This window comes from Falco punctatus (assembly GCF_963210335.1).
Source record: "Falco punctatus genome assembly, chromosome: 2".
NCBI classification, from domain to species: domain Eukaryota; kingdom Metazoa; phylum Chordata; class Aves; order Falconiformes; family Falconidae; genus Falco; species Falco punctatus.
In genome coordinates this window covers 57159403-57178949 of record NC_137581.1, presented here as the reverse complement: position 1 = coordinate 57178949, position 19547 = coordinate 57159403, and the positions used below count along the sequence as shown (strand labels likewise).

The 19547-nt window shown below is 42.3% G+C and overlaps 1 protein-coding gene across 5 annotated transcripts in view; it reads right to left on the bottom strand.

The window, feature by feature from the left end:
- Positions 1-19547, bottom strand: part of FARP1 (FERM, ARH/RhoGEF and pleckstrin domain protein 1) — a 213316-nt gene that overhangs the window by 2777 nt on the left and 190992 nt on the right. For all 5 annotated transcript variants that reach the window (XM_080375414.1, XM_080375411.1, XM_080375412.1 and 2 more), the window contains 9 exons: positions 15403-15484; positions 12198-12435; positions 9720-9850; positions 6792-6860; positions 5384-5473; positions 4184-4266; positions 3700-3812; positions 3054-3217; positions 473-580 (listed from right to left, as the gene is read on the bottom strand). In XM_080375414.1, the coding sequence (XP_080231540.1) occupies positions 473-580; positions 3054-3217; positions 3700-3812; positions 4184-4266; positions 5384-5473; positions 6792-6860; positions 9720-9850; positions 12198-12435; positions 15403-15484 (1078 nt within the window). The remainder of the gene's footprint in view (positions 1-472; positions 581-3053; positions 3218-3699; positions 3813-4183; positions 4267-5383; positions 5474-6791; positions 6861-9719; positions 9851-12197; positions 12436-15402; positions 15485-19547) is intronic.

Sequence of the window (19547 nt, the reverse complement as noted above, 5' to 3'; positions counted from 1 at the left end):
ATTCAAAAGTCCAACAGATTCTAGATTCTAGACAGAACCCCCCCTACTTTTGCAGTGGGATGTTGGCTGCTGTTCTCTCTTGTTTGACTTAAAGATCAGTAATGGTAAACAAAATGTATAAGTCACTAGTATGTTTTTAACTGTGACAATCTCAGAATTTGTACAAGAGAAACCTCTTGTTTAAACTCATGCCACGATTTCTGAGCAGTAGCAGTATCTGTTTTACTTTGAGGGATGATATGTACTGTTGAAAGTTTCAGGAAACAAGCACGTGTTCTTCAGTTGACAAGTGATCAGACGGAGAACATGCTCTGCTCCGTGTTCCAGTGGCAGTAAAGGCTGGGTAGGCATGACCAGCGCATCTGCTTCTCTTGCCCACAGCATCCCTGACTGATGTCCGCTTTTCTCTCTGTTACTGCCTTGAAAAAACAAAAGGTTTTCTCCAGCCACACATACTTATGCAGTCTGTTACCTGGTGCGATTTATAGAAGAACATACAGAAGTTGGTGAACACCACCCAGAGCTTCTGCCACCCATTGCTGTTTTTGAATTTTCTTAGGAGATTTCCAGACAGCTGGTTCTGAAACAGATCAAAAGTAGCCAAATGAAACGGTGAAAGATCCCCGCAGTTTAATTAACGTAAGAAAAATTATCTGCTCTTAATCTGGTTGTATGTGACCTTCTTGTATGTGAAAATGTTGTGGTTGAATGGACATATTTTTCTTCTGCATTTTTTTATTACAAAGTAGTACTTTGTGTAACACACTATTTTGTTTGTACCTGGGTACTTCCAAAAACTTCAGGCTGCTACACTAATTATTTTTCTTAAATTGAGGTGGCTTTTAGTAATATATTACTAAACATCAGTCTTGTTGTCCTAGTCTGTCTTTGTTCTTTTCAAATGATACTTAAATAGAATGAAAACAGAAAGTCTGACATGAATTTGTGATGTAAAGGAAAATTATGACATACTTCAGAATTGCAGATAGAGACTGAGTGCTCAGTACCCAGTGAGTTCACTTGGTAACTTTTCAAAGATTTCAAAAGCAAGGACTGTTAACCTTACTCTTAAGCCAGAGTCTGGGTATTTTAAACAAAAAGGAGGAGGCAGCCATAACCAAGTACGAGTATTTATGATGGCTGGCTGAAGAAGCTGCTCTTCACATAGTGAAGACGTAAAGTCCAGTATCATTGTGCCTTGCAAATGAAGGGGAGCTCTCAGTGAATTATTCACTACTTCCCATTCCTTCTTGACTGTAAAGGCTCTCACCTGGATCAAAGTAGCTGTTTACGTCAATCTCTTTATATACTGCAAAAGCTAATAATTTAACCTGTAAAGCTTAATAGTCAAAGTCTGGTGGTCCTGATGTATCTACTACAAATAAAATATTCTTGAAAACGTTCTGTTTTCACCAGTCTTGGATATACATTCGAGCCTTTGCTTTACATCATCCCATTCTCTGATATCTGGACTGCTGCCTCCTCGCCCTAAGTTACAGGTGTACTCCTTAATTTTCTGTTACCTCATTACTCTGGAGGATATCATAAAAGGACAGGCTTTGCATTCGGTACCAGCAGACATATGAAATGGAAACAGGCCGCTGATCACTGATCAGTCCAGCAGGTAGGGAAGTACAGTCACTGACAGAGAGAGGATCTTCTACCACGAGAGAGACAGAAAGGAGGGAGAGACACAAAGAAAATAAACGATAATGCTGAAGTGAGAGCCACCAACAGAATGATGTGAGCATGAGCGTAACCTGCCACGCATGGAAGAGCAGCGGAGCTGAAGATGTTTTCACAGAACAACGTATGTCTCCAGGGTGTGTTTGGTCTTTGCTGCTTTGGTTGCATTCACTTGAACAAAAATGGAATAATGAGCACAGATCTCCGACCAAAAGATTTGCCTAACTAAACGTTTTAATTGTTAGAATTAGTCACTGGTTTAAGTTTTATATCTATTTATAGTAAGCCCTCTGCTTAAGTGAAAAATACAAGACCTTGTTTCCACGCTGAACTATTCCTCCCTTGCAGGATATGAGGGTATAAAAAGCAAAAAATGCACCTGCATGGGATCGAAATGAGGCTCTACAGTCAAGTGTTTTCTAGTACAGAATAATTTTCTTCTGTCGTATTTCAGCAAAAATCTCCTGTTTAAAAACAGAGGCAGTTACAAAAGCTATGGATATGGTCTGTCCTTGCCTCTCTACATTCAGCATCAGTATGTCTTCTCTAGAGCAATGACGGCCTAATTAACGTCTGAGGGCTGCCTTGTGAGTGCAAGTTGACTCAGCTTTAAGATGCCTTTAACTGTTTTCATTAACCATAAATTTCCATTTGATGAGTTCTGTGATAAAAGTACTCTGAGCTCCCTGGAGACTCCTGGGTGAAGGAAGGGCACCCTAAGCAGGCTCACCACCTCATCCTAAAACCTACACTGAACTAGGAGTCTTCTGTTTTAATCTTTGAAAAGTCAACGTCTGCATCTCATCTATGGAGTACAGAATTAATGAATGTGTATAAAATTGGCTTAGCTGTGATCAGGGGGGAAAAAAGGATTTTTATTTTGGGGTGGAAAACGCAAATAAAGAAAAAGCAGATGAGACTGAGCAATGAGACAAGGTTCCAGAAAAGATGGCTAGGTAAAGAAGGTACGTTAGTAATACACGTATTTTAAACTCTGGCTGCAGCAGCTAAAGACAATATCCTTTCAGCTCGAGCAATGACTTAATGCCTCTGTAACTTAAAGCATTAAGACAGTTTAACCTGCTGTAAATTTTACAGGGCATCAGCATTTTTTTTGGATGGTTACTTCTATGAAAATTACTGCTCGAACTGATTTTACAAAGATGCGCTAAGGGAGCAAATAGATGTTTCTTGACTGATGATTTATGCCATCATTTGAGGATACGGGAGTCAGTTTAATAGGTGTGCCTGAAACTTCCTCAGAAGGAGACAATGGAATAGTGCGCTTATTAAGGAGGAGCAAAAAGGAAATTGTCATTCAAGAGCGAGTCTGGAAGCTGCAGTTCAGATTGTTCTGAGGCAGATACCTCCACAGCAATACTAAAGTCGATCATTGAAACACTGGTATTTCTGTGCCAGCAGACGTGCACCGTAGTGTTGCCACGGTGTGGTGACTGACGTTCGAGTGAGGTGCGGGATGCACTGAGGTCGTCCTCAGATTCCTGGTCTACAGTAGTTTCATCAGGAGACTCTATGAAATGCAGGGAAAAAGCATCTTTCTTCCTCTATGCAACAACATATATAATTGGAAAAATTAAACAAATCAATTCTGTCCACAATATTGTGAACTAATTTTAAAACACAATTTTAGAAATAATTTTGTGCTGATGTTAAGTAGAATTTTTTTTCCCACGTGTTTCTGAAAGTGTTAGAATCAAAGACTAACTACCGTGCTTTGTTGGTGCTTTTAATACCTTCCAAGGACAGGCACTGCTCAAATCTTGTTAAATAGTTCCTGGAATCATTATGCTTAAGTCACTTCTCTATTCAGTGAAATTTTCTGCTAACATCAACAAGAACGTTAAAATGGCACATATATCTCTATATGTACATAAATCAACTTCAAATGCATCAGTTTGACCTGTGGCCAGCATTTTTCACCACTTTGCTTAGAAGCAATCACCAATCATACTGACAAAAGTGAGTAAAACCTGCTCTCTAGCCTTTACTTACTGTTGTCAGGCGGACTGCTGGCCAGTAACTCTGGGGCAGGGCCACTGCTTTTCTCTGCCAGGTCTATCGCCATCTGAATGTCCTCAGTCCATTTGTCCATTTCAGCGCGGGTACTAACAATGAAAATGCAGGTTTTATTCACTTTCATAAAGCCTGAAAGCAAACTCTTAAGAATCAGTCACAAGCTGGGCTTACTTGTAATTTAAATAAATAAATTCAGATACGAGATGCTCGTTTTTTTCCCCCTAATAACTTAAGTTTTGGTTCCAACTTGTATAATCGCCACTGTTTTGTCCCATTCACCTTTTTTTTTTTTTTTTTTTAAATTATTATTTCTAAGTGGATTTCACAGAAGAATATACCTTTGAAATTGTTTTAGGAGCAAATCCAAACAAAATGACGCCTCTCTGCTTTTCTATCTGCCCCACTGTGAAAGCTGCAGAGAAATACAGTTTATACAGGCATGTTGTCTCTACTGAATTACCTTGCAGCAACAACGATGGACTGGTGTTGACCTCGTAGTGTTAGGCAATGAGGAACCCCCCATTCCTCTTCACTTTCTTCTATCTGAGAGATAAAAGCCCAAATGCAGTCAGATTGCAGGAAGTATGTATTTCTTAAGGTGAAACAGCGACCTGAACAAGCTCTTACCGTTGGGGAAAAGAAAACGAAGAGAAATGTTCACAAATAACAGTTTTGAGCTAGGTATTCAGAAAAAAAGTGGTGGCTGTTGGAAAAGCAGTAAGTTCTGCGGTAACCTCTTAAACCAAAAGCACGTCTTTGTCTGCTTTGTGTCAAAGAAAAAAGGAAAATAGTGGTATTTTCATCAGAAGACTGATTCATCATACAAAAGGGTATGTTAAGTCTGGGAGTGCTCTGAACACTGCAGCACCACACAGTTCTGTTGTGAACAAGTCTGTGCCAAACACCAACAATTGAGTAGATTCCTAAAAGTGCTAGATAAAACTTGAAGCCTTGCAGATGTTTAGAGATATTCAGGTACTGTGGTAGTGATTACCTAACTCCATTCTCAGGAAAGCAGTACGCAACAGATACAAACCCATGAGAAGTTCCAGTGAAAATAACAGGGGGAATGAAAGTGTTTTGAAACTAGCAAAAATATTTTTGAAATCATATAGGAAGATGTAAGTAGGTGCTATTGCCTCAAATTGGCTGTTTTCCAAAAGAATTGCAACGAGAGCTCCAAATGACATACTGCTGCCAGTTTCCCACTATTTTGGCTTTAAGATCCAGAGCTGAAAACATTAGGAAATGGTTTCTTTTTTATAGAAATTTTAGATTGTTGCTACTGTTCACTTGCCTTGCACGGTGTGTCTATGAGCAGTTGGTGATCAATTACTTGTAAGAATCATGGTTAAATTTATGGCTTTAAAAAAATAAAGAATCCATGTCATGAGAAGTTTTGCAGTATGAGGAAGCTGCCCTGCAGAATGCCTCTTCCCCCCACCCCCTTTTGCTCTATAATCACCTTTGTATAGAATGCTGCATGAACACGTGCCGAACCCCACAGAGCCCGTTAGTGCAGAATGTAACCACAGCTTCTCTGAGTCAGAGAACAGCCTTTCGCTGCTGCTTTCAGTCCAGCAGAAATTCATCAAGCAATTAATATGGGAACATACACAGCCGGTTAAGCGTGAATCCCTGAAGCTCTCGCAATACTTACTGTCATGCTGTACAGTGGAAGATGCCCATGGACTTTAAACTGATTTGATGCTGTCAGGCCTCTACTTGTGTACAACAAGATATCATTAAACTAAAAAGCAAGAACAAGCATTATTAGAATGATGTCAACATGTACGTATGTAGAAAAAAAAATAATTCAGAATGGTAAATATGGGAAAGCTGGCCAGTACTAGCTATTTATATGGCAGTTCTCATGCATGGATCCAAAATACTGGTTTCCACAATAATATTGTGGCACCTAGTATTAACACCTGTTATTTTCCCTGCCTGCCTTCCCAGCTAGTCTCAGTCATGTTCCCACAATTTTCCACTGTCTTTCTTCTGATGCCTTCTAACATTCCCTTTGTGATCTCTGGGTCAGAACTAACAAGCCACAACAGCAGCGAAACCAAGCAATACCTTTCACACTCTGATGCACTTTGAAGCTATGGAAGGTAAGTGTGTTTCACCAACATTTTCTTCTGATCTGTGTGGAAAGATAAGCTAGCGTGCTCAAGAGAGGTGTGTGTAACTTAACTCTTACGAAGTAAGTGGGTGTCTATTACTCCCCATATTCAGAAGGAAGCTGGGAGACCTGTTTTAAGGTAGATGGCTTTAGGTTGGAAGTATCAAGGTTAAGAGACTGAGTATCTCGGCTTGTAGAGCTTCCTGCATGTAACAGCAGGTGTCGAAAGCATGTCAAGTGAGCGCCTGCATTTTGTTGCCATATATTTTCACTGTACCACCTGGGTCAAAGGATGTTTTTTCTCAAACCAGACGGCTGCATCAAGAAAATAACACTCTGTGGTATGAAACAGAGCTCTCACAGAGACTTCTACAACCCAATAGCAATAATGCATGAAGCTATGTGGATCAGCCACTAGAGGGGGATTTAATTTTGCCAATGACGATGCATGTATTTGGAGTCCCAGAACATTGACCCAGGACTTCACTTCGAAAACGATTTTGGTGCTTGAGACAAACCAAAGACTTCTTTGAGGAACTGACTTGAGATTCTAGTCTCAGCTTTTTCATGTTTTATACAGATGTAATATCGAGGCATCGCCCGGTAACAAGTATTGTGGCGTGTGAGAAAATACGCACCATATTCATTGGGCTTCCTCTTTAGTGCCTTTAAAGGCAGAGGATAACCCTACCCAGAAGATTTAGTGGTTATATCTTAGGCTCATTTGAAAGATTAAATGTCAAACATGTAAAACCTAGTACACTCACAAGCTTTTCTACAGACCCACTGTTGTTTTGCATACAAGCAACCAAGGAAGTATTTTCCTGCCACGCTGTACTGACTCTTTAATGTTGAACATTAAACGCAACTCTTTCAAAGTATGTCTAATAGTTGTCTATAGGCACACTTCATGAAACTAAAGAGAAACCGTCTTCTTGCTTACCAGAAAGAACATCCGTTGCTGTAAACCTTTACCAGACAACTTACTAAGACTGCCCAGTCTAATGAACTCCTGTGGGAAACAAATACAAAACAAGTATGTATCTTCTGCAAAAATTTTGACCATTTTTTATTATGCAAACGTAAATATGACTCCTTTGTCACAGGACTCACTTGACTATCAGTCGCTAAGACTTTTTGTTTTCTTTATTAAGTATGTTAAAAACCTTATTTATAGGATAGTTTCTTTCCACTTGTAACTGTCTTTTGTGATAAACTCCTCCACAGTCTTTCATTCTAAGGAAATTCAGCTAAGGAACACTGATTCCCGCAGACAGCTCCCTCTCTCATCAGTTCTGAATGAATATTTTTCATAGTACAAATGATGGAAAAACTAGTGATAAGCTGGCCTTTGTGTTACTGGTTAGCCAGTGGTAAGTTTCTGTTGTGCATGTGGCATACATAGGTCTTCACCCAGGTGTAAAATCAGCTACGCAAATCAACATCGCCGTCAGCAGCAGAAAAAGGAGGAAATTTGTCTGGCAGCGCGAGTTATCCTAGTACCATCTATGTCATCTAATACAGTACATTAATTCAGATCAAACTGTTTAAGAATGTTTAGCAATGGAATTATAGGAAAAGTAACGCATCTGAAGCTTTCAAAGTGCTGGATTTTCTGGGTTTACTGTGAACTGTACTGTAACTCGCCCTTCTACTTACCTGAAACTTGTGAAAAACCCATTTTTCAGTCACTCTCTCCAGCTTCTACCAGGAGGTTTATATTTATTTATTACATTCTTTTAAGGCCATTCAATTCATAATTGTGCATGTAAAAGGCATGTAAAGCATCAGAATCACCTGCAGCTTTGGAATAAACTGGCTGTCTTAAGATCAATCTGTTCAGAGGGACACTTTGGTTGCCTTAGTGTCGCTGTGATGTATCCAGTACCACTCGCTGCACTGCATAGGGGCTAAGGGGTGGAAAAAGTGCCTAGAGGTTCTCTCTCTATCATGGTAGGCTCATCGTACCGGAAAGGCCACTGGAAGCTGTGTCGGCCACCAAAGAATATTAATCATAACTACTATTTATACGGCACTGCCTAATAGTCACTAGCGGGCTTAGTGCCACCATGGCAAGCGCTGTGCAAACACACGAATCAAAAGCTGCACTCACTGCGCTCTGCAAGCACGACCGACCACGGGATTTTAATGTCCAATATAGGAACCAGCTCGGTGGCAGCAGAGACCTCACCGAAGAGGATGGCCGCCTACAGCCTCCTTTAGCACACCTGAGTCACCAGCCTAACACGAGACTTCTCCTTTGAGACATGGAGTTCAGTCCCCTTCGGGTAACCCAGCTCACGGGTGACAGTGGCATTTGCCTCCCTGCCTGGTGTGTGCTGGCTCAGGGACTTCAGACAGAGCCAGGAGAGTGGCCCAACGGCGGCAAGCAGCAACATTCTGGGCACATGCCAGAGCGTGGTGGCCAATGACTTTTGCCTTTGGCAGGCAAACAGCCTCTGCCCCCCATCTGCTTTTTTTCTTGAACTTCCTCGGACAGAAAGACTGCTTGGCCTTTAAACAGAATAGGGTGGCAGAAACACCCGATGACAGCATTTAATTTCATGTGATAGAGAGCTGCACAGGCTGTGAAATGTCCCAAGGGGCTTGCCAAGGAAGCGAATGTGCCGTGTGGATCACTGGAAGGAGGCATGAGCCGTGGCAGCTGCTTGGGAGACAGGGAAGAGGCAAAGTGAGGCAGCGGGGAACAGCCACAAATCCAGAAATAATTGTGCTCGGCACTGCCTTCCCAACGGGACATCACGTTCAACCCCCTTTTTCTAAATGTCTGAATCCTTAAAACGAACTACACCCTAGAGAGCTCAGCCAGCACGACCCTGTGGTGGCACTAGACACGGCCATGGCATGGCAAGCAGACCCCAAGCTGCGGCTGTCACTGAGCCACGCTCTGGCCATCCCACAGGGGTGTGTCAGGGCTGGATGGCCGGGCTGCAGGGCAAGTTCAAGTGCTGCCATATTTGCAGCTTAATGCAAAACTCGTCTTTTTTTTTTTTTTTTCCAGGCTGTTTCCCAGAAACACGTAAGGGGCAAGTGATGCATTTTTCCATGGCATTTCAGTTGCTGCAGTTAGTGTTTTTCCGAATTACACACAAAAGTCAGGGAGTGGGGAGGAAATTACTTCAACAACAAACAACTCTCAACTTTGCACACACAGATAAGTGTGCCTAGAAAAGTAAAAAAAGTTACAAATATTACACTGAGGCTCATTTATTCTGAAATAAGCCTCACTTTTTTAAAAAAAAAAACATGACAAATGAGAAAGAGATGTTGGTATTTCTATACCACAATTAAGAGTGTTTATTTAAGGCAACACTTTTAACTAAATATAACTAAAAAATTATCACCTAACATTACCTGTAGACTAAAAAGACTGCTCATATCTGGGGCTGTAAGTTTCAAAGCTAGGCGTCATGAAAGGGCTGAAGGTCCTCCAGCATGAATTTCTTTCTTTCCTTTAATCTACCGTGCTCTAGCATTGAGGGTTGGAAAAAACAAAGGGCAGCAAGAAATGAGGGAGTGTGCAATTGCTCAAGCTCTGAATGCTGTGATAAATGCTAAGTTTTTTACCGCCTCTATTGTAACAGATGCTTGGAATTGCCTACAACCATCCAAACCTATACATAACATAAACCTAATATAATCAGTAAAAAGGTAATAAAGATGATTGCCTCCTCCTGCTTTGAAGGCTGCTGTGTTCTATGGTATTGTTACGTTTACATTTGAGAGTGTTTGGTGAGAGAAAACCATATGAGGAAACTCAGTTTCACAGCTGCTCCTGATAAATAGGTTTATAAAACATACCTAATGCTTTGAAATTGTATCAGACTTTGATCACAACTCTGCTACTTACCCTTCCTGGGATCACCAGATTGTCTATGCCTATCAAGTCTTTCTTGAGTTCGTGCAGCTTCTGGAAGTTCTCCATCTTTATCATATTGCCGTGGAGCTGAGCCACCATTTCAGAAATCTCAGCCAAAGCAGCTAGATGGACAAAACCATAAAATGCTTATTAAAAATTTACAAGAATGTTCAAAAGAAAGATGGCTTTTGTCTGCAGCACCCAGATCATGAACATCACCTTTCTTGTATTACCCTTCTCCTTCACAGTGTAAAGCTCCCCAGGCAGACTAAAAACCACAGACTCTGGACATCATCTTACAGAGGGGAAGGGAGAGGGTGGAGTGTCGTAATGAGGAGACAATCTATTTCCCCAACAAAAAGTGTGCTCTGTTTTAGCCCCAGGAACTTTGTAGGAATAATCAAGTCAACTCAGAACACCAATGAATGGGTTCTCCTAAAGGACTTAATTTTTTACCTCTCCAATTAATCTAGGGATCTTCTCTATGCTTGAACAAATCTAAACAAGCATTTTTCCCCCTGCCTGCAGCACACTGGGTCAGGTTCGTATTTGAAAACACCAGGACACGGCAGTGTCCTTTACTGTTACCATCTCAGATGGTAAGCACAGGAATCTGGGGGTTTGTCAGCAGTCCCAGGAACGAGAACAACTAAAAGGGCTGCATGTTGCTGAGTTGCATCACGGCTCTACTTCATTCTCTCCAAAGACATTATCAACAATGGGTGACCTAACAGGTGGGAGTGATTTTCCTAAGGAAAATCTCCATTGTTGAGGAGGATTTTTGCTGTGTGAAGAAGGATCAGGTGGACCACAGGAGGAAGCAGACACTACAAAGTCCCACTCTGTGGCAGCAGAAGCCAAATCAAGTGCAGGGCTGCTTCCAATCTGCTTCCCGCGTTCTGTCTTTTTGCTGTGCAAACGACGGAGTAAGTCAATTCAGACTAAGCTGAAAATCACTTCACAACGTTATCTTTCCTGGGTGACCAGCTCATGGGCTGCCTCCCTGTGCCACCACGTATGTATGTGAACACCAGCCTTGATACTCCTGAATGAACAAGCAGTTTCTGAATGGGCCAAACAACCTGACTGAATTCAGTGCTAGAAGAGCAGTTTCAGCCACCTGTGTTTAAAAATATGGGCAAGGGGACAGTCACAGCGGTTCTTCCTTCCTACATCATTGCTCAGCGCACAGAGCGCATCCACCTGCTAGTGGAAGACCTGTGCTTTGCTGGGATTTGCATCCACACCTTCCCTCTTTTTTTTTTTTTTTTTTTTTTTTGCTTCCTTTATACTCTGACCTTTAACAAAAATCTGCAAACACCTTAGTAAAAGACTGATCCCAGGCTGAGGGTGTCCGAGTCACACTGTTGTTCTCATGCTCTCTTATTTTCACCCCTGAATCCTGTGTTTGTATCCATTTCAAAAGTGGAGCAGGAATCAAACCTTCGTGGCTGCTGCACTGTCTGGGGAGGTGGGAATGGACACATCATCCTCATCACCTTGCCTTGGCTAAAAGGAACGAAGGGACCACTTGCTGCATTCCTTGAGATCATTCAGGCAGTAGCTACATTTAGGCAAACATCTGTGTCACGCAGCACTTCAGTGCCACAGACCTCTGTGGCATTTCCTATTGCTACAGGTCAAGTTACCTCTGTATTTTGTGCATTGCCTGCCCTGGGTCTCCCCACACGGCACCCAAGGGACCTTAGCCAGCTAACACCTTACAGCTGGGAGCAGTCACGCAGAGCATTGCTCCCTGCCCAAGTCCTTCCGTGGATCTGCACCGAGTGCTAACTGTATAGATAACACAGTTACCCTTAAATGTAAGATAGCTTACAGTGGGGGATGGGTAAGAAAGGAGGAAAACAAATCATCAGAAATAGCAGGCAGTGAGTTCAGACTACAGGAGGAAAATTTCTTCACATTTGGAAAATAAACCATGTTGGCAGCTTTGAGTTCCTGAAACAAATCATGAAAACCGTAACAGAGCAAACCGCATACCTGGGAAACAAACCCAAATAACGTTAACTTAAGGACATAATAACAGCAGGCATACCGGGTCAGACCTAAAGTTCACCTGGGCCATCATTCTGTGTTCCCAGAGGATCTCTAGGGAAAGCTAGGAACAAGACAAGTGTTCATGGTTTGTTCCCTGTGCCCTCTCCTAACCTCCCAACTGTTTTCAGCTCAAGCCATTTCCTGAACTGCGTGCCATCTCTGTGTGTTTAATAACCCCCAGCAGATTTCTCTTCCAAGTGCTTGTCCAGCCTGTGACATAATGCATATATACAAGAGCAACCTCAATCCTACCATTTCTGGTCTTTCGAGCGCTAGATTTTGCAGCTCAATCCTCTTTCAATGTAGGCTTAAAAAAATAAAAGTGGGGTTTTTTTTGTCCAACCGTGCATCTCTAATGAATTTGGATGCCATTACCCAGCTCCAGGAACTGGCGTCTTTTCTCTTACTTACCTCTCGAATCCCTGAAGTCTACGTGGCTTGGTGGGTAGTGTTTGCAAAGCCTCTCCATTATCTGCTTGTAGTGCATAAGCCTGTGTAAAGGTCTGAGAAGGAAGGTATTGAGAGGCAAGTAGCAGACTTTCTGTAGCTCAAAATCTCTGCAAAAGGTCTCCAGCTTGCGAGAGTTCTTGATGCCGTTCTCCAGCTCCACTAAAATCTCATTGTGCTTCCGCAGGTGAATTGTCAGTTGCTTACATGCACAAAGAAAAGAGCATGTGGTAGAGCTCTTAGCAATCACTGTGAGACATGACTCAGCCCAAACCTATTCCAATACAAAAATCCAACTAGCACAGCAGTTGGGATCTTGCAAACAAAATCACTGCACAACAGAATGGCTCTGATATTCACTTGGAGAGATGGCATTACTCATTTGAAGTACACCCCCCCCCCCCAACCCCTCTGCATTCTCTGTAAAACAAAAGTACACTGGTAAACAAAACTAAATCTCCTATCAGTGAGAGATCCAAAGGCAAGGAGATGACACGAACATAGCTCATGCAAGTAGGTGCAATAGGGAGAGAGCCAGACGATGCAAAAGCAGAGAGAGGAAACAAAATGGGATTTTCTAGGAGGATGAAGGGATTTAGCTGCCTCCGTTCCTTTAGGTGCTTCTGGGGAACTGAGATGGGGGCAAATGGACTTCCAGCTTCTGCTCCCCTGTTATTAAGGAGAAGTTGCATCTCCTGGGAATCCAAACACACACAAAGACAGAGGCATTGTTTGACAGAAATGGGTACGTTAGAGCTCTCCATCCTTGGATTACATCCTCTTCTCCTTAGTGCAGCCTCTGAGATGATCCCACTGGCAGCAGGGGAGTTATGCACCAGCAAGTGAATGAGGTTTGCATGAAACAATTTCATTTAGGTCTCAGTATCACAGACATTCACGAGTCCCATTTAAAACAATGGTACAGTATTTTTTTTGAACAATTAACACAGGGGCTTCATTTGTGTTTTGCAAAAAGTCAACTGGTGCTTCAGGATGCACAGACCTTCTCTGAGCAGCCAAATAATGTCTCCCAGTACCCGGTAGAATATTAACCAGGAACAAAAAGAAATTAAATGGATATGTTGAATGGACCTGAGAAGAAAGTTCAGCTTCATCTAAAGCTTGTGCTTTCTGACACATTTCTAATCAACTCTCTCTCTCCTGTGATTTGTGACATCTCTACAAGAAACATACCTTCCCTACAGCCAAGCTGCTTCCTTCATACACTGCATGTTCATTTTACAAACCTGTAACTCAGGCAAAGACACAGCAGACCCTCTGGACTACTACAGATGCTGCCCATTAATTACTTGCTCTTAATTCCTCTTCTGTGTTAATCAAACAAGCAGTGTCACTTTTCAGGTCTTTTACCAGGTCTCATAATAAGTATGTAGTTTTAACTAACTGTGCAGTTCAAGTCAAACTGGGTTTTGCCTCCTTCCTCCCTGTATCTGTGCTCATCAGTGGTGGCAGATCTCAAAGCAAATGAAGAAAATCCTCTGATGGCAAAGGGCGAAAACACACCGACAGGTCTAAGTTACAGCGAGGATTGTACACTGCCTTTAGACTAGTGCCACAGAAGGACCTGCAGACAGCGAAGGACAGACAATTTAATGTTGTAAGGTACCAACAGCAGAAGCAGCGTCTGTCAGAGGCTTTCTGTGATTCCAAAAACTGTTTGTGCAAAGGTGCATACTTCTTGAGAGCAGTGATGAAGGTAGAAAAGTCCCCTCTGCATTTCTTCCCATGCATCTGAAATGTGGCTTCAGAGTAAAAAGCAGTTCCCACTAAGTACGCTGCAGAAAGGGTAAGGCTCGCTTGCTGGTGACAAAGCTGTCTGTGCTGGGCACTGTTTATCGAGATCTCTGTGTTCCTTTTTTCTGATTTGCTGTATAATCACTTGCACGTCACCTAATTTCTCTGCATCTCTCTCTCTGTCTTTCTGAAAGATAAGCCTAGTACTAACGAACATCTCAGGAGAGCTGTAAAGATTAAACCACCCTTTCCTCCAGCCAAGGCCTCAAGGCTGCTCCATTTACTAACTGAAGAATGCCAGAGTGGCAATCACCATGGTAAGATGTATTGGATAGTTCTGAAAGCACCCGAGATCCACATGCCAAAGGTGCAGTGCCATGTTTTGCTGCACACTGACCTGGATGCATGCAGAGGAATGGCGGCAGTGGGTTGATCAGCATTGCTAACACGCAGCTGTGGCCTTGCCTCAGAGGCAGTGGGTTGATTGACATGGACGATGTGCAGCTGTAGCTCATCCGCTAAGTGGTTAAATAGCCCTGAGGATGGTGGGGGAGGGGTTGGATGGAGGAGGAGCAGTGTGGCCTGACCTCTGGAGGAAGGAGATACAGCACAGACAGCAGAATCTGACTGATGGTAAAAGCCTTGTTGTAGCCTACTGGTTTGTTTGTGCTGCAGCAGATGCATAGTGACGTTATAATAAGGTAAGCTGTGGGTTATCCATCCATACTGTAAAAGTCTGCAGGGTTTTCGTAGGTTCCCATGCCTGCCTTCAAGGCTGTTTGTTCAGTAACACAGAGCATCAAAAATACTAGTCTGGCTAGACTAAGAACAGATGCAAAGTCTGCTAAACATTACACCTAGATTTACACTTCATGCGTGTATTTTTGCTTTTAGTTTTAACAAGATCAAAGGCAAGTATTCACATTTATTAAAAAAGTCTTTCATCTAACTTGTCATCCTACTGCACAAATTGAAGTTTCCCAAATCAAATCAATATCCAGGTTACGGTCACTATTCCTGCAATAACTTAACCCTTATATTTGCACAAACAAGTAGGTACACTTGGTGTTTGAACAGCCTCTTCAGCCATACAAATTCTGACATTTTGCCTTCTTATTTGAAAGAAAAAAGAACAAAGAACTGGAAATGAAATGTTCCTGAACTTTTCATTTTCATTGTTCCTGTATTTGGAGACTGCACTAAGGAAAAGGGCTGGACAATTTTAAATCAGCTTGCAATTCTGGAATCTTGGGGCTCACCAAATGCTTTCTATGTTATCAAAGGAAACTTTTACAGCATAAGCCTTGATTACGATTGGCAAAAACCAGCACAAGACGCAACATCATATGAAAATGAAACACATGCTAACGTTAATCCGTGTCAAAGCTTAATAGTTATATAGGATCATTCCTACCTTCATACTCTGAATGTTCTTTAGCATAACATCTCCAATTCTTTGGTAATCTCCTTTCCCATGAGCATTAGAGCGGCCTTCCCTGTCAGCAACAGAAATATCACACTCTTCAGTCACGCAAGAAAACCACATAATCACTTATAAGCACAGAAAGGAACTCAATAGCTCATTTCTTCTAAAATCCTAATTCCCAGGCTCCTTTGCTCGGGAGTGTGCAAGGAGTCTTCCTGACGGACATGTAATTCCCAGGTACAGCAAACCTTTCACCCAGCCTGGCTCGCACTCCTAACAAGATAGAGGGCAGGCACTTAACGAGGATTACTTTTAAAGAAAATTGTTAGCATTTTTAAACACACCAGAGAAGGCTGGAAAAGGCTTGAGAAACAAGGCAGACATCAAAATCCTATGACAATATGTGAGTTTAGAGCAGAAGAATAATTCTGTTCAGAAAAAAGGACTGCATCCCTGAACAGGATCCTCAGGTGTTCCCCCTCTGAAAAGCTTTCTGTTTGTGCAAGGGAAAGTGGGACCAAAAAATAAAATCCATCCAGCATCTAGTTTGACTCTTAAGTGTTACAAACTGTCAGGAATTTCCTTTCAGTGTGCCACTTCTGGTATTAAAAATGCAAACTGCTCTATCCCACTCAGACGAGTGCTCCATTTGGGAGAGACCCAGCTCCTGACGGAAAAGACAATTCTTGCTTCTAAACCCATGTGTGAGACAGGCAGGGATACCGCACTCTGAATCCAAACACATCTTTCAAAAAACACAGGAGGAAAACTTGTAAGAACCTAACTGTTACAGATCTGAAAACTAAGGTTTTCAAAGAAAATCACCAGGGGGGATGTGGAGAGAAGCACTGTCTCCCCTTTCCAACTTCTAATACTGCATCCAGGTTTCCCACAGTGTGGCTTTCTACGTGCTGTCCTCAAATCTGAAAATTTAGTTCAACTCCCACATCTATGTATTGGGAGACAGATCCAGTCCTGGTGTGAGCAGCTGCAATTCAGCAAAAGAAATGCACTACCTTGGAAGAGGACAGAAATATAATCAAGCTCTAAATAAACCCAAGGGTAACAGGACCTCTGCTTTGTCTTACTGCTAAATGGATGCATTGTTTTTCACCCACTTGCAGTGGTTTATACTTTTAAGACAATTCTGCATGCAGTGAAGGAGTAAGTGGACAACCAGGTGGTAAATCTCTGCATTCTTTGTACCAGAAATTTAGCCGGAGAGGTCCCACGCTCATCAAATCATAGAGGACACCACTGCTGTTACGAATATACTTCCACCAGTAAGACGGATAGAATTGTTTGTTTGCTTAAAAATCTGTATTATTGCATGAATAGATGCATATTCAGACATATATTTTTGTTTTGTAAAGTTAAACATGGTAATGCTTTGCGCCAGATAGTTTCTCTGCATGCTTTTTTAACTGGGAAACATGGAAGGGACAGCTCATGAACACCACACAGTAACATCTCCTCTTTTATCCTTCAACAGACAAATCAACTCAGCTGATAAAACAAGGGATTACTCCATGTTCATTTGACCAATATCCAGTTTCATAGGCTGTCTTTGATTATTTCCTATGGTCTTCAGTCTCCCAGGCACTCACATGCCCATTTAAGCAAGAAAATACACTTCTCCACAGGATTTTTTAATGTTTTTTTCTAAGCCCAAAGGTTACACCAGGGTAGGAAGTTGGGTTGTGTCAATGGTAACTTTAATTAGCATAGCCAGTTTTGCAAAAGCACTACGTTATATAAACACTGCCACAATCAAAACATGCCCACGAAATGGTCTATATTGCAAGGGACATTACAATGGACATTACAAGACTACAGGCTCCACATTACCTGGGGATAAAAGTCCAGTTTCTCTCTCCAGGAAGCCTTTGTCTGTCAAGTCATCTCCCTGCTGTACTGTTCCCTGTGCTTCCCTTCCCCCACGTCCTACCCATCCAGCAGCTCTCCCCACTCAAATTTCCTCTGAGAGGCTGCAAATAAAACTTTCCAGCCACTAAAGCACTGCTCCAAGTGATGCATATCAAAGCACCCCCGACTGAAAACCACAACCATTTGAAGTCCAAGGCAGTAGCACCGCACTGGCAGGAAGCAAAGGAAAGTCACCCCCCACCCGTGCAGCCAGCGTGCAGCATCCCATCCCAAATGGTTCATGCTGCGCCACTGCATACAATCCCAGAAATGTCAAAGCCAGATGAATTTGTGCTGCTGCCAGTAACGACATGGTATTTTGTAATTATCTCTAGAAGAATTCTTGCTTTATGTGTTATTCTCTAACTCTCTGGCACTGCCTGGCTTCTTTTTTATGACTCTACATTTGATTTAATCTAATGGACTTCAGCAGTTTGGTACCTTTCTGATTTACTGCCAAGACAAATATTAAGTACTTCATTACAGACTGCTATTTCTAAACAGAAGTTGCTTTTCTGATCTCCCAGCTACAGTATAGGTTGGCTAGAATCCTCATTGCAAATTTCTTATCTGCTAGCTATAGCTACTCGAAGGCTGACCCCAAGCCTACCCAAGTCATAGCGAGCGCTTCCACTGACTTTGTGAACTTCAGCTAATATTTAGTGCAGTTGTTCGTTGAACAGTCAGGTCCTTATTTCCTAAAAGTTGACCCCCTGGCCCCTCTTCAGCACAGCCAGCCCCGACTGCTTGCACAGCATCTCATCACATCAGCCATACATAAAGCATCAGGAACATTCCCCTTCATTGCCTTCATTGGTTTTGGCCACAGACTGGTCTGAGGCTTTTTTTTTTTTTTTTTTTGAACAGTTTGAGGGCTTTCAGATCTTACTTTGCGTCTTGGCAGAGTTAACCTGTGCTGCAGGCAGACGTGTACTGCTGGAAAAAACAAAACCCTACGAAAATCCAGAAATGTGATGACTAGGTATTGCTCCTTGTTCCAGTCATTCTCCTTGTTTTGCTTATTTATTTCCACGCAAAAGCTGTCTCTTGCAACAGGGATGGTTTTCCCACTGGTGGTGGTGCATAGACATGTAGGCTGTGGTATGGAGCAGAGGGGCAGGGAAAGCTGAAGCCAAGCATGGGGGAACATGATGGCTTCATGTCTGCCTCCTAAACCCCATCCTCCACTCCACTCCAGCTGTCTGCTGAGACTCCATGGTATTTCCTACGCTATGCTGCCTTCTTCCCCAGCTCCTCAACATGCAAATCCCATGTAAACAAGAAGAAAAGAAACCCCAAGAAAAATGCATCCAAATCCACAGCATATTAAAAGAAAAACTAAGCATCCAACCTATCAGATGGTGTCTTGCTGCTTCAACAGCCCGAAGCACAGCAGCAGAGAAGAGCTCTCCCTGCGGTGTGTGTTTTGAATAACAACACTCAGCTTGCTGCGGGGGAAGAAGCTGCTCATTTGTTGTGCATCAATGACTAAATTGTTCTTCTTACTCCTTGTTTTCACGGGTCACTGTTTGAACATGGTATCTACCTGCCAGTGACAAGGGACAGAGATCAGGGACTAGGTTCTTACAGGTTTTCAGCAGCAGCTGATTTATGACCCGACTCCCAGCTCCATAGGTGTATGAGCTGCTTTCCCTACCATAACGAGCCCTCTCTCCACTGACTGTGCGGGGAGGTCTAGTCACTGAAAAACATTGAAGAGTGGAGATATTATTCTGTAAGAAGCTAATTTCCCATTTTTTTTCCAAATAGTCCCTTTCTTTTTATAGTAATGCAAGTGTACAACTGCAAGCAAAGAGGAGACCGACTTTTATACCCAATAAGACACTCAGACACTAGCTTACATATTAAAAACAGCCACCAGCTCAACTTACAGGGACTATACAAGCAGCTATCATGGATGTTGGAATTACATAAACTTCTCAGTGTACATCATCGAAAAATTAATGTAAAGATATCTCAAGTCAGCCCATACTATCCTCAGTCATCCAGGATTGGTAGTAGAAGGAACAGAAATTTGATGGGGATAGTAGGAAGGCAAAGAAGGAGAGAAAGGTCTCAGAGATATTTTTTTCCAGGTGAACACAAAATACTTTGATTACAGCCCTTCAAATGCAGCAAGACAACAACAACAAAATCAATTGCAGCAAATGATATTTACAGCCTGTGACCTTCTGTTACATGCTCAG